Genomic DNA, 14482 nt, shown 5'->3' on the forward strand with positions numbered 1-14482 from the left:
TTCTCAATATTGTTGTGTTTTATTGCCAAGCCTAAACACATGGAGTTAGGACATGTGGTATTTGGATAATTAAGGAAATCCTTAGCGCCTAACCCTGACAACGGCACACATGAGTTTATGCGTATCCTTTAAGAATGAGCTGATTGCCCTATACAGATGACTGGCCATTGTATTTAACTATTTTGAGGTGATTAACTATTCTGAAATGGGAACAAAATGCCCATTGACTTCTTTAACACACTTGCTCATTTATAGAGAAGGTTTGAATCATATAGCTGAAAACTGTAACCTTTTTTCTAAAATCCTCTGTACATGGAAGTTGGTGTATGTGGATTAATCTGATTTTGCTTCAACACTTGAGTCTGAAGAGATTGCTCCAATTAAGTGGTCATATTTTACATTTAACAGAAAGTTCCTGGCCTATTCCTTCGATATAGACATCTAGTCTTGCAGAGGCCTATTCATAAGGCCATGTTCATCTCTTGTATGCTTGATTATCGTGCCAGCCCATTTTTAAACCTTTTATCTAAACTACAGTTATTTTCCCTATTTTATCTTACTTTACGTTATTATTCCTTGGCTGAGAGCTAGTGCTTACTGTTGTATCGTATAGTATTGAGGTTTTACATATGTATAAAAGGCTAAATACAAGCCTTTTATCAGACTGTATTTAGCCTATACTCTGGCAGCTGAAATCAGTGTAAGTTTTATCCGAGTAAACACTGAGTTAAAGACTTGAGGTTTTATTCCGTTAGTTGCCATTTGCCCTCCCACTAGCATAATTTGCCGAGACTTTACAAATGATGTTCTCTCAATAGCTCATAGCAGTCATTCTCAAGCCTTGGACTTAAATAAATCTTCCTTTAATAAAACTTTTGTTTTTTTTTAATCAGATGAGAATTGGAAATGATCACTTAGATTTTTAATTTCTCTTAATTCTATTTAATTAAGTTCCTCAAAATGGGAAACCTTATTTAATGTAGTGATTGGAAATGATTTTGTAAACATTTGCTTTCATTATATGTTAACTCCAGTCTAGTTCCAAGTGCCAGCATGCCTCTAGTACTTGGAATAAAAACCACTCTGGATATCCAACTTTCCTGGGGTGTTTACATGTGTCCCATTCAATGCAGAGACAGATAAATATCCCTTTATAACAGAAAAGCCTCATCCGCATGGAAATAAGCAATTCAGCTAACACATTTTATGTTAGTAATATTTGCTTTCTACTTCTTGGCCATTCATCCTGGGGTTTCAGTTGCTCTCTTACAGAAACAGTTTTCTCTCTGGCTATTGAGTAGGATTACAATCATCTGCCTTCAATCGAAGTTTGATGGTAGTTTTCCTTAAACTGCTGACTAACATCATGACCCTGACTTTGTACAGCCGGCAGTTTCCGTTCCCAATTTTTCCTCTTTTCTCACCCTCTGAGACCACCTATCGTTGAGGCAGAATCTGTGCTCCCCGCACAACACCTAAATGCCACCGTGAGGAACTGGTGCTGTGCCTTCGTTAACACCGGCAGCCTCAGCTGCTCCTCCCTTGAGAGGCTCCTGCCTGCCCCGGGAAGCCCGTTCCCCAGGCTCTTGGGCCATCCTGAACCCTAACCACCATCACAGAGAGAGCCGTCCTGGGCCACACCACAGGAGAGTTGTGACTGTAGAGGCCCTCAACTGAGATTTCTCAGCTCCCAATTCTTTTGTATTTTGGCCCTTCAGGGGAGGGAGCAAGAATATTTAATCTTGACTTTGCGGAATCCATGACGCTGTAGACGTTCCCTTTTGCTAATCTAGCCTACAGTCTTTTACCTACAGAATGGTCTTTTTTGTGTTCGTTTAGTTTATTCTATTTTAGAAATGAAGGTGCTTAATAAAAGTTGTCCCAAGTTGGTTTATGATTCAGGTTGCAGATATTGATATAAATATTAAATTGCTTATATGAAAAATACAGAGTCAACTTTTAATACCCTTATTTACATCACTTACAGCAGTAGTCCCTCATTTATCCTATTAAAAACCAGTTGGATCGCTAATGGGAAAATGAACTACTTAATAAAGCTGTTAGAATCTAAAACACAAGAAAACAGATTTTTTACACTAACAGGAAAATTATGCTTGTTTATTCGGTCCCTCTTCAACAGAAGCACCTAAGAAAGTGTAAGACTTCCTTATTCTGTACTAAGCAGAACTAAGCAGCTTTCTTTTTGAAGGATATTGTCAACACAAGATGTGAAATTTGGTGAATATACATACTAAAAAATTATTTTCTTAGTGTAAGAGGCATGCCAAAATGTTTACAAATACTATCTGAATGTAAATTTTTAAAGGAACTATTATGGAATGAGAAGAAAATATCATGTATGTTGCCACAAAGAGTCTCCACGTTTATTTATACTTGACCCTTGTTTGTAATTATTCAGAATTGTTTCTGCCATTAGCAAAACTATACTTACTTCAGCCATTCACCCTCTCTCAAAGGAGTGGCTAACAGGCCATTCGTTGCTTCTGCTACACAGCTTGGAAAGCTGGTGGGTATAAGGACACTGTTGTCGAACCGCATACATTCAAAGTAAAGTTGTGACTGGTTGAAGAAGATGCTGCCGCTCTAATATAAAAAACGCCAAGGACAGGCATATGAAAGCTTTTGCCATATTGCATCAGAAATCCTAATGCTGTTTTCTCATTGACATACTTGTGTTTGGGGGTAAGCGGAAGTATGATTTCATGTACTGGCTACTTTTGCTTGAGTGAGCCATGCATAATATTTAAGTATTCATGCCTTGCTAATTTCTTGGATTTTTTTCTCTTATCTGTTTGTTTATTTTTCTTTATTTTGTCCACACTGAAACCTAATCTTTAAATTATTTTAATGGCTATAAATAGGTATTTATTTTGTTATAATGACATTTGTCAATACTGCTAAGCACAATGTGTTGAATGATTTGTAATAAAACTATGCCTATGGTTTTGGACTGGCAAGGAAATGTGTACAGGAAGAATGTCCTTTATCTATCTTGATATTAAAAACCCACAGTTCAAAACTAGAATCAGTTGATTGTCCCTGCTGAATAGTAAGCAGCTGGCACAGTGGTCCAGAATGAGTTTATCTTAAACTATTGGACAGTAAGATTTTCTATGATGTTAGTTATCATCTCTGCAAATAAACACATTTTCAACTTAAAAACTTATTTGTATCTGACACAAGACAAAGAAGGAAGTTTAAGATATACGATCACCATACATTTTGTTTCTTAAGAAGTCAGATGTATGTCTTTTGTGTCAGAAGTTGTCTTCACATTTTAATTTTTATCTCTTATTAAGGGCTGGTCTTTAAATGTCACCATTGTGGTGGGTGATTTGTAGATAATGAATGTGTCCTGATGAAGAATCAAAACCCCTTTGCAATGCTTGTGTATTCTGGTACGAGCACATACAGTTCTGCGATGATCCAATAATAATGTGTGAGTGAGAGGACAGTTTAATAAGTCTAGCAAAGGTATGAGAACATGGGCAGTCTGCGCCACATGTTGCTTTGGATTAGACAGAAAAGAATGAACTCACTTTGCTTCGTTAGCTGCAGTAAGCGATACTTTAACTAAGGATAAAATATTCTGTTAGGACCAAATTCAAAGAAGTTTTGCAAATGTGGCTTTTTCTTAAATTTCTTTTCTCAAATCTGTTCTCATTGGAAGTAAAATACGCTTCTTGCTTCAGGAGGAAAGAATATTTTGATACTGCAGCTTTATTAATATTTCAGTATTCTATTTCTTGATTGGAAGTTGATTTAAATCTGATGTAGTCAAGACTAAAAATGCATAGGTTTACTATTACTGATTTTCAATGACATTGGATGAAAAAGCCTGTCCTAGGCTAAGTTTTTGTGTCCATACACTGTATGTTTGCTATATGTTTGCTATTTACCTTAAGTTCATAAATTTTCTTTTTTTCCCATTCTAACATGGTAACCACTGAAGTCAGTAATAGTTGTATGCTTTGGAAAATAGAGCTTTCAAAGGGAGTATCCTGAGTTGAAGATATAATTTCAAGTTTAGACTTGAAATATATGTATTTTAAATTTGAGGATTTGGGAACGTGAGTTGTCTGGTGTACTGTATAGCTATTGGATGAATTCGACCACCAGACTGTGTACAAATGCATTAAATAGATGTTCATATTAGCCAGATATTTTCTCGCCTATTTTCCTATTAAATATTATCAGTTATGCTGAGAAAAGTTGACTTGTACTGAGAATTTCCATCAGTGCTGATGGATTGCTGAGCTAGGTTTTGCAAAATGAAAACCTTTAAGTTGATCTTGGCTAGGCACTTATTGGTAGCTCTTCTATACTCTTGGAAAGGGCATGAAAAATACCTTTGAGTAGCTTTCCCTCCCTCCTCTCTTCAGGTGAGAAGAAATGGAGCTTCCTCATTCTGTAAAAGGTGGCTTCGTAAAGCTTTTCAGGGATAGGATCTCTTCTGTTATTGAATCCTCCCATCTTGAAAAGAACCATGTTCTCCTTGCCTACCCACACGTTCATTTTCTGGTTGTATGATGAGAAGCGTAGTGGTCCTTTCTCTTCTGGACTCTAGATTCTCTAGAGAGAATATCTTGTGCATTAGTGCAAGAGGACCAACCAGCAATTTGTGGAGGAGAGATACTGCTTCTACGAAACAATACCCATGCCTTGCTGATCTCTTTTCTCAGGATTTCTGTGCCATGAGGATGCATTTCCAGTTACATTATGAGGGTATCTGCATGCTGGCTGTGAATGTGTGCACATACGAACTTTTGATAGTCAGGCCTGCATTTTGATGCATGTGCTGGGCGCACTTCTGGTCATGCAGCGGGTAAGGTGCTGGGACATAAATATGATGTAAATTATTCCATGAAAGATGATGTGGTGCACCAAGCATATCAAAATCCTCCATGAATTTGCTGTAAGCTTTATTCGATTTTGAACAAGCCGATCATTGCAGTACCAACCGCCTCTCAAATACAGATGAGTCACCTTTCTGGAGAAAATATGATGCAAAGGCATCCCTTGCCCCATTGTTTTTTAACCTGTCTAGTTTTCCATGATTGTGAGATCATTATAAGCTGTTCATATGACTGGGTGAAAGAGAAAGCTGCCAACTGTAGATATATGAGAGTAAAAATACTTATCTGAAGCCTTCATAATGTTTCAGTACACTTCGCAAAAGTTAGCAATTTTATCCTTAGGTTTTGTAAAATTTATCTAGACTCATAGAGTGCATGGGATTGGTCTTTTTTCTTGTAGATAATTGTAGATGCAGCTGATTTAGATTTTTCAGAGTTCCGCTGTTATTAGTTATGTATTTACACTGGACCAGTCTACAGTTTTTCCCTTTGCCCATTTAATCCCTTGAATGCCTTTGAGTTTGTGCAGTTCTCTTGTTGGCTCCTCAGCCACCCTTTTTACCACTGCTGATTTCAGAGAAAATGAGTTCAGAAAGCCATCATTGCTGGGCTTCTTAAGTGCCAATTCAGATAGTACACTGTAAACGTATTAGCCATTTAGTGATCCCAGTACTGCAGCTGCAGAGCCAAACAGAACCAAACACATTAGGGATACCTTTTGTTCTTCTTTTATTCTACATTTTAATTATCCACAAAACTGACATTACAATATACTATATTAGTTGAGCATATCCTCATTCTTTGGGAGATTATCACTCTGTCTCTGCCCCGTAAACATGCGTCGTTTTCATAGGAGCTAAACTTGTCACTTCTCCGTTATGGGCATTTCAGGCTTTGGGGCAAAGAAAAAGAAATGTGGTTGTGGTGCCTAATGGAGGCAGCATTTGGAGAGTCTTTACATGAGTGCTGAAGGAACATTGCACTGGACTGCGGATGCCTCCAGAGGAGGGGTAGTATAGGCTATCATGAGGAAGAACATTCAGTCATTTCTACTTACCCCACAGATTAGCCTTATCTTCTTGTCTCCGGCCTAAACAATAGATTGAGTGTTCTTTGCTGAGAGCATGATAAAAACCCCATTGAGCTTGATGGATATTCTCCATGGACTGTAAGAGGACTTGCTTTCTTGAGAACAAACTCTTTTTAAATTACTAAGTTACTTTTATACTGTAAGCTTCAAAGGTGTAAATGGCATGTTATATGATCCTAATTCTTCATTGAGGAAATGTATTATAGAAACTCAAGTTTTAAATTTGAAAAATATTAGAAGATGCTTTTTTCATTCCCACAGGAATTTTAAAAAAGTTTTAGGAAAAGTGCAAAAGAGTGTTCAGAAACTATCAAAGATAATAACACCTTCCTTTTGTAGCAACAAAATAAATGCAGCTCCAAACCAAGTCCATCTAAGCTATCGTTTTGTGTGATCTCTGATTCTTTAATCAATACAAATGGATTAAATAAGACATTCTTTAATGTCTCATAGATTAAAAAACAAGGATAGAGGTTTGTTCCATGCCATCTCTCTTTCTAGCCATGCTAACATAACTTCTGTCACTACTGCTGTGTTGAAAGGGATGCTGTGACTGCTGGTATGATATAACATCTTCTTCTAGTTTACTGCCTTAGTGAATAAATGCATTTTCAACATCACTAGCAGTTGCTGCCTCCTTCTCTAGTGGCAATAATAATGCTGTGCTGATCATATACCGCAGTGCTCGATGGCAGTTGTCACCACCACCTTCTACTCGGTCCACAGCCCTTAGTTACCACGCTTGTTCACTGTTAGTGTTGTTCCTTCTGTTATTTTGCACGGCCACTTCTTAATCCCTTCAAGCCTGAAGGAAAGATTTATGTCTGACATTGTTGCCAATGGTTAATGTTTGCTAGTCCCTCTTTCTTCAGACTGTTTCACAAGGGATATTTCACAACATAGGTTTCCTCAGTACTCTGTAGATGTGTTTTTTCAGCTCACAGAGTGGTAGGAATATGATTGTTTGTTGTGCATACTGTGCATTTACCATGGCATTGGGAGAATGATTTCTGATAGAACTATTAATAAATCTGTTAATTCTTAAATATATTGTGACTGTTAGCATTACTCTTTATACTATAATCTTAACGAAAATCTGTTTTATGGCATTGAATATAGTCACTAACATTTCTAGTCAACAATAAACAAAAAGCTCAATATTTTTTACCGCAAATTTTGAATATCCCAGCTGATATCATTAAAAAATTAAAATAGTATAATAATTTTGGAAAGCAAACTGCACGAGAAATTCTTGTGGTTGAGGCTTTAAGGGCAAATTGAAGGGCAAATTTTTAGCGGAGAGAGTGAGAGCAGAGATGCAGTAAATGACTGTGGCTGGGAGGCTGAGGAGGCTGAGCAAAAGAGGATCGCATATATAAGGCTCTCGAGTGATACAGCAAAATTGATGAGAGCTGGACATTAATGGTTGCTTTTGTTGCTTATTTCTTAGCTTATTTCCAAATACTATGTGTTACCTATTGGCAAAGGAGATATATATACATTTTTTACTTCTGTTTCTGTATTTTTGACTATATAATCCCTCTTTTGACAAGTGCAGTCCTAATACCTGTGTATCAGCCTACATGACTTGTTCTGCCATAAACCCATCTGCTTTTGTATTTCAGAAGCACTCTAATCCTTATTCTTTAAGAAAAGGATATAATCTAAAGAGCAGTAAATGAGTATGGATGGATGCATACCATATGCCTTGTTTCACTGCGAAGTGTATTCATTTGATTGTCTTTGCCCTTCAGTTAATATTGGCCTAACTCCTTCTCAAGTTTTAAATCTATTTTGATTTCCATTAACTGAGGATCTGTCCAGGAACTATTTGACTTTGCCTGTATTTTTTTCTCTTGGTGCTACATATGATGCCGTTATTTAAAAAAAAAGAAAAGAAAAGAAAAAGAAAACTTCAAAAGCTGAACAAGTTCATTGAAAAAAGTGTTGAAATCGCTTCTTTCTGACAAGCAGAATCGTTGATGAGGACTATCTCAGGCATGAAATATGACAGTAAGAAACATGGAGAGGACTTGCCTTAAGGAAAAAGAGGCCCCTGTCAAGCACTGAAGCTAAGGCATTCAAATCATAACGCCCATTTCAGAAGCTGCAGGATACATATAGGCTCCTTAGTATGACATGCTAATAAGTAATGCTTTCAATTGCTACCTGTTTGAGATCCTCCTGATATAAGAGAATAGCCTATGTTTTCACACTGTGTTGTTTCTTTGCAGGAGTCAGAGAGTAATAAGTTATGTTCCCTATATTCCTTCCGAAATACCTCTACCTCACCACACAAGCCCGACGAAGGAGGTCGTGACCGCAGTGAGCTAATGACGGGTGTTAATTTTGGAACGCCAGAACGCCGCAAAGGAAGCCTTGCTGATGTGGTGGACACACTGAAGCAGAAGAAACTAGAAGAAATGACCAGGACTGAGCAAGAGGGTATGTGTTGGATAATACTGAAACTTTTTTTTCTTCCCCTACAAATCTTATGGTATAAAGAATGTGCTGGGTGTCAAGAGCCAAAGAATTGCATAATTGGCAAAGCCTAGGCGAAAGTTATTCACAGGTTACCATGGCAATGGTAGTTTGAGATCCATTAGGGATTTTAGACAAATATGTCTATTTTTTAAAACTTTCTGAATTGTGTTGATTGTCTGTGAGTCAAAGCAAGAATGTAGGTTTAGATGAAAACCCAACTCTTACCTGAAAGGTTATGATGAATTCCTAACTGGCCGTAGACTAGAGAGGAATAGTCTTCAGTGATATTTGTTCTTTTTCTTTTAAAAAATAAATGTTTATTCTAAACGATAGGAATGAATAGAACAAGAGCTGTTTTATTTTGCCTCTGAAGTTCTCATTTTTCATCACCTTAATGACCTTAATGACCCAGCATCTGTAGCTAGGAGAACGGGAAACTGTTTTGAGTTTTAAGAATTCTGACCTATATATCTAGATTGCAGCTGAAAAATCAATTTTTTTATAGTCTACTCAGCTATTGTTACATATGTCAAAAGATAGACGTAAAAATGAGGACAAATCTTGGAGCTGTAAGGCATTTTATGTTCAGTCTTTATTCAGATAATATTTTCATTGACTTTGCTGAGATTTTTACTTTGATAGGGACTAAACAATTGGAGAATGAGTTTATCAGTGTGCGTATGGTCAGGGGCCACTATGAAAATCTCTCCCCATGTCAAGTAAGATGAAGTCTTGGTAGCTTCTGTGACAATATCTTCTTGTGTCTGAGCTCGTGCATGAGCTTGAACAAGGGAAGAGGTACGAGCAGAAGGCTCTGAAGTAGATATAGAGGCATGGAGGCATCTGAAGGTATGACTTCCAGAAGACCTTCTGAAATATGTAGATTCTGTTAATTATTTTGTCAGTGTTGTTTTGTGGCATTAAAAATAGCCTAGGAAGAATATTTGTAATGTACTAGATCCACTAGGCAGTGGAACCTTGTGATCTTCTTTTTCTTTAAAATATGAATGAATTCAGATTGATGTTACCTGCTAAGTATCATGATACGGCCACAGCCGTCAAAGGGTGCACCTTAGGATCCCTTGGCTTTGTGTAACAAAGTAGCTTTCAATTAAAATTGATACTGATACAATAATATATTTAAATATGAAATTAAATCATGTAGGAATGGAAGTAGGCTTTCAGATTTCTTGGCACAATTGTTAAATGCCAGCACATAGTTAAATGCGTTCTCTAGGTGTCCTTTCTGAAGCTGGTGAAACATCTCTAAAGAGAGAATGTCCCAGATTCTTTACTACCATCTGTCTGTTTTCAGCTGTAAAGATCACTCTTTTAAAAATTGCTTTCTTAGATTTGGTGGTTAGACTAGGAAAACTATTTTAAATGTTATTTTGGCAAAGTTGTTTTTTTACAGTCAGCTAACAGTCGTTCAACACTCCATGCTAATCAAAGGTCTTGGCTCATACTTTGCTGCAGGAGTATACAAGTTGCTATTCACTGTAGAGACACCACAGTTAAGACTTTTCCAGGAGCATGCAGAAAGGTGTGCTAATAAAAATGTGCTTCAAAAAGTTTAAAGATAATATCTTAGAGTATGGATTCAAGTGTTTTGTAGCTTATTTTTATATGAATTCTCAAGAATTTTCTGTACTTCCTCTTTATTAGTATATGCTAGTTGATTTGATTTAAGAGAGGAATGTACACAGCAAAGGGATCACTTACAGAGTCTGAGCCCTCCATGCTGCATATTCCCACCAGCTGCGAAATAAAGGTGATTCCTGATCTGTAAAACAATCTTGCCCTTTATGGACCACATTACCCTGGAAAACTACTTTAAAGCTTGTAAGTTGAAAGGTAATTGGCTGTATCTTCATGTCAAATTCTTTTCAAGCTATCAAGCATTTTCTGTGGAAAAGATTCACTTCCATTTTGCAAAAATAATTTTTGGACGTCTGATTGGTCCTGTGTAAGCAAATGCAGAAAAATCATTAATAGAAAGATTTGAAAATATTCAGAATTTTACACTTAAAGAATTCAATGCCTTTAAATTATTGTGTCGACTAGGAATAAATAAATTGTAATGACAGATTTGAATACATACTTCAGTATTCAGAAGTTTCTCTGAATTGCAGACAAGTAACCTCTCTATATTTGTTTGATTTGAATAAAATAACATTTAAAAAATAATTAGTATTTTAAGATTCTGATCTTTGTTGTGACTATGGGTGCATGGGCTTCCACTAAGTGAGTTGCAGAAATGAGAAATGCAGAAAATGGTTTGCCATCTTAACAGTGTCTTTTAAACTACCCAATTAATAGCCTAATCACACATGTACCATCAATGATGCTCTTCAACATGTATCCTTTAAAATAGGTTTGTATGGAGTTCACAGAGCTCTCCTTAAAATAGTTTGCAGCCAGTGCTGTTGAGGAGCCCATTGTATAGTGAGCCCTGATCTGTTACAAATTGCTTACCCAAATTGAAACACACCTGCTGATTTTTAGGGCAAGTACATACCATGATATAATTTTCTTTAATGAACGTAATGGTGAACAAACATCTTTTCCTACTGTATACTACTGTGTGAATTCTGTGGGGCTTTCTTATCTTTGGTTCTCAAAATGCCTTAGAGAGAAGCAAAGTCTTGCATCGCTCCTTGGAATAAATTGGTAGCATGTATTCGAAGTTTACAGGGAGGAGCTCCATGAACATCCTTGTAGTGGGGCAGTTGGGCTAAAATAAGGTCGTGTGTCAACTTAATAGCCAAGTTAGAAGCAAAAAAAAGAACTCAAGAATTCCAGTCTTCTGCTCCAACCTCTAGGCTAGTACAGCAACAAGTCCGTTTTAATGTTGCCATAGTAACTTTTTGATCCATCTATAGGGTCTGGACTTGAGTTAACGTGAATCACTCGTGTCTAATACGTAAATATTGTGTGGTGCACTTTCAGATATTAAGTGTCAGTTATGCTTGTATATAGTGCTTGTTGTGGTCTCTGTTGTAACACTGAAAAAAGGAATACATACTGAAAGACTTTACCATGTCTAAATAAATATATTTAATCAGAGTCCTCTGGCTTCTGAAAATAAGTTGTCTAATGAGAATTTCATCTGAGCAGCTGTGACTGAGGAGGTCAGCAGGCATTGCCTAAGAGAATATGGCCCAGCTGGTTAAATCTGGTTGTTGTAGTGATTTAAATGGTCAAGTGCTGCTTGTAATCCAGGACCGTCTGTTTGTAAAGGAAAGAGTGAGTGCTTCAGCATAATGTACAGCTGTTTTAATCTCTCTTTAATAATAGTGCTTCAGCCAGTGTCATGTCTTGTGTATAATACTGTGAACACGAGCGCCTCATCCAGGACTGAATATATCTTAGGTCAGTCTTTAGCATTATTTGTAGTGCGAAAAAAGATTTATCAGCATCACAAGATTAACAATATTTTTTGACTTCCTGGTCTAGTATTTGTGTCCTTTTATGTTAAGGCATTCCCGTGACTTGATGTGTAATGATTTGGGAATGAGAAAATTATAAAAATAAAAGAATGCTACAAATATTTACAGTTAATTTGAGTATGTAAAGACTTTGCTGACATGCCTTCCCATAAGGCAGAAGAGGTCAGAAATGAACAGGTGCCTAATTTAATCTACAACGCTAGACTCCAGGGCCTCTTGGATAACTTCAATATAGTCATCTTTTTACTTTTTCTGTAAGAGGGATTTTTTTACTGGTCTTTTTCTGTGAAAGTATGCTCCAGTAAAATCGAGTGTTACATTTCTTTACAGTGCTCAGAGGAAGAGCGTCTGTTCGATAGCACGCTCAGACCGCTTCTCTACCTTTCTGTCTCTGGTCAGTAGAAGTTTCTTTCAGAATATTGCTTATGTTTCTTTTGCGAAACCCGTTTCCATTGCCTGGACTGCCAGACTTCGAGGCTACGAGTTGGCTTCCAGATAACGATGCTACTGTACTTCATCATAAGCCTCTGCGAGCAATAATTAGTAGTATACATCTTGTGCGTGGTGAGAAGAGCAGATTTCCCTCTTTCGGATGGGGAACGCTAGGTTGGCAGGTCAGCTGGCACTTGTGTGCTGGAAACTGGGCATGTCATTGCTGCTAAGTGCTAAGCCCTCATTACTCAGGGCCTGGATTCCTAATTCACTGGTGACCTTGATTGTGTGCAATGTACACAGTATCGCTTTTCAGCCCAGCTCAGGTCCGAATTCTAGCACAAGCTTTTTATAAACTGCTTCCCATTCTTGTTTCCTCATTGAAGACCATAGCTGAACATGCAGAGATCAAAGATTTTTACTAACGCATGGTGCAATAATGAACATCTATATAAAGAGTAGTATATTCATAAATTCTCATCTATTCTCTATCATGCACACCTGTTTGTAGTCTCTCTCTATAGGTGGATATAGGTAGCTCATAGTGATATATAATAAGCCTAAAGATGGCTAAAATAAAAATTATTCATATATAATATTATTTAGAGACCTTTAAAACGTAGGAAACCATACCACACTACTCTCTAGCTGTTGTTTCACATTTTGTCAGTTTCCAGGTGTTTTTTTAACTTGAGCTTCATGAGTTAATAAAAATTGAAGGCTTTCTGTTATATTGACTTAAAATAGATTAATACTTCCCCTATAGAATTTTCTGCCACTAAGGACAGCATACCCAAATGTTGCACACGTTTTCTGTTGACTTCACCAGGCAATAAAGAACTATAGCTTTCACATGTAGCTGGGTACTGGTAAACCATTTCAGCTGTAATTTTATGCCGTTTTTTTTTTTCCTAATAGAATCTGTATGTGTTAGGTGTCATTGAATGAATGGGAAGTTTCAGTTTGTATTCTTTCTTTTAAATCTCCAACAGCTGAGAACAGACTGAGCTCTGGCATGTACTCTTGCCTTTTGATACAGTTTTAAGCATAATCTTTAAGAATGTTTTGTGTTTTGATTGTATTTCAGAAGTGGTGTTGAGATTTGATTCAAATTATCTGTCTTCTGTCATATTCTACACCCAAAGTTTCCACTGATTAAGGCATAATCCCGTCTTGTCCTGATACACCTGGCATTTATAACACAATGCTCGTTATTCTCTAGTTCTCTGGATAACGGCAGATATTTTTCTGTTGTAAGACATTGAGAATATTCCTGGGATTTGCTATTAGGATTATCCAAACTATTTGTTAAAAATAAATTAATGATTTTTTTTGTTTTGTGATATCTATGGAATCCCCAAATGGTGGCTGGGGTTCCTCTCAGCTAAAAGCAAACTCTTTAGATGTGAAAAAATACACCTTCTTCAAGAACCTTTCATCTTTTAAAAACTTTCCCACATCTGCAAAGTACCAGTCTCATGGTACTCCCTTTTTCCTCTTTAATTCTTAAAAATCATTTCTGGTAAGCAAGTTCACAATTGGTTATATATATAACCAATTTAATGCACATCTCTTACTTGATTTTTATCAGAAGCTATATTGTTAAGATTTCCTTGTATTTGGTAACAATCCATAGATTTACTGTAAAAGGCAAATTGAATAAAGCACTTTAGTAATTCAGCGTTAACAGAATCAAAATTGATTGACACCATTTCCTTTCCTCTTCCTCTTCCCCTTCCCTTTCTCACCACTGTAGTAGATATATAATAACCCTTCATCTTTCTCTGTTCCTAGTAGTGGTAGCTGTACTAGTGTTGTGGTAGGATCTGGAGACTGACTGAGGCCAAGGAATCCTTCTGCTAAACTCTGAACATGCTTCCATTAAAAAAAAGTCCTTGCCTGAAAGAGTTCACAATCTAAATAGATACGCCAAACAAAGTTAGAGGAGAGAAATGAAGCACATTTTCCTACAATAGGAATGCTGTTTTCTTGCATTGCTTGCTTACTTCTTTACCATAAAATGAAATGTGACTCTGTTTTCTTTAAAATCGGATGACTTTTGTAAAATCACGTTGGTCAGTCCTTTTTCTTGCAATTTATGTTTCTGTTTTAGAGAAAATATATTCCTTTGCTCATATAATATTTAGAGA

The 14482-nt window shown here is 36.8% G+C and overlaps 1 protein-coding gene across 19 annotated transcripts in view; it reads left to right on the top strand.

Annotated features, from left to right (window-relative positions):
* The window catches only part of SOX6 (SRY-box transcription factor 6), a 380365-nt gene that overhangs the window by 152929 nt on the left and 212954 nt on the right, over window positions 1–14482 (top strand). For all 19 annotated transcript variants that reach the window (XM_068944941.1, XM_068944948.1, XM_068944953.1 and 16 more), the window contains one exon: window positions 8202–8412. In XM_068944941.1, the coding sequence (XP_068801042.1) occupies window positions 8202–8412 (211 nt within the window). The remainder of the gene's footprint in view (window positions 1–8201; window positions 8413–14482) is intronic.

The sequence above is a fragment of the Struthio camelus genome, chromosome 5 (genome assembly GCF_040807025.1).
Source record: "Struthio camelus isolate bStrCam1 chromosome 5, bStrCam1.hap1, whole genome shotgun sequence".
Taxonomy (NCBI): Eukaryota; Metazoa; Chordata; class Aves; order Struthioniformes; family Struthionidae; genus Struthio; species Struthio camelus.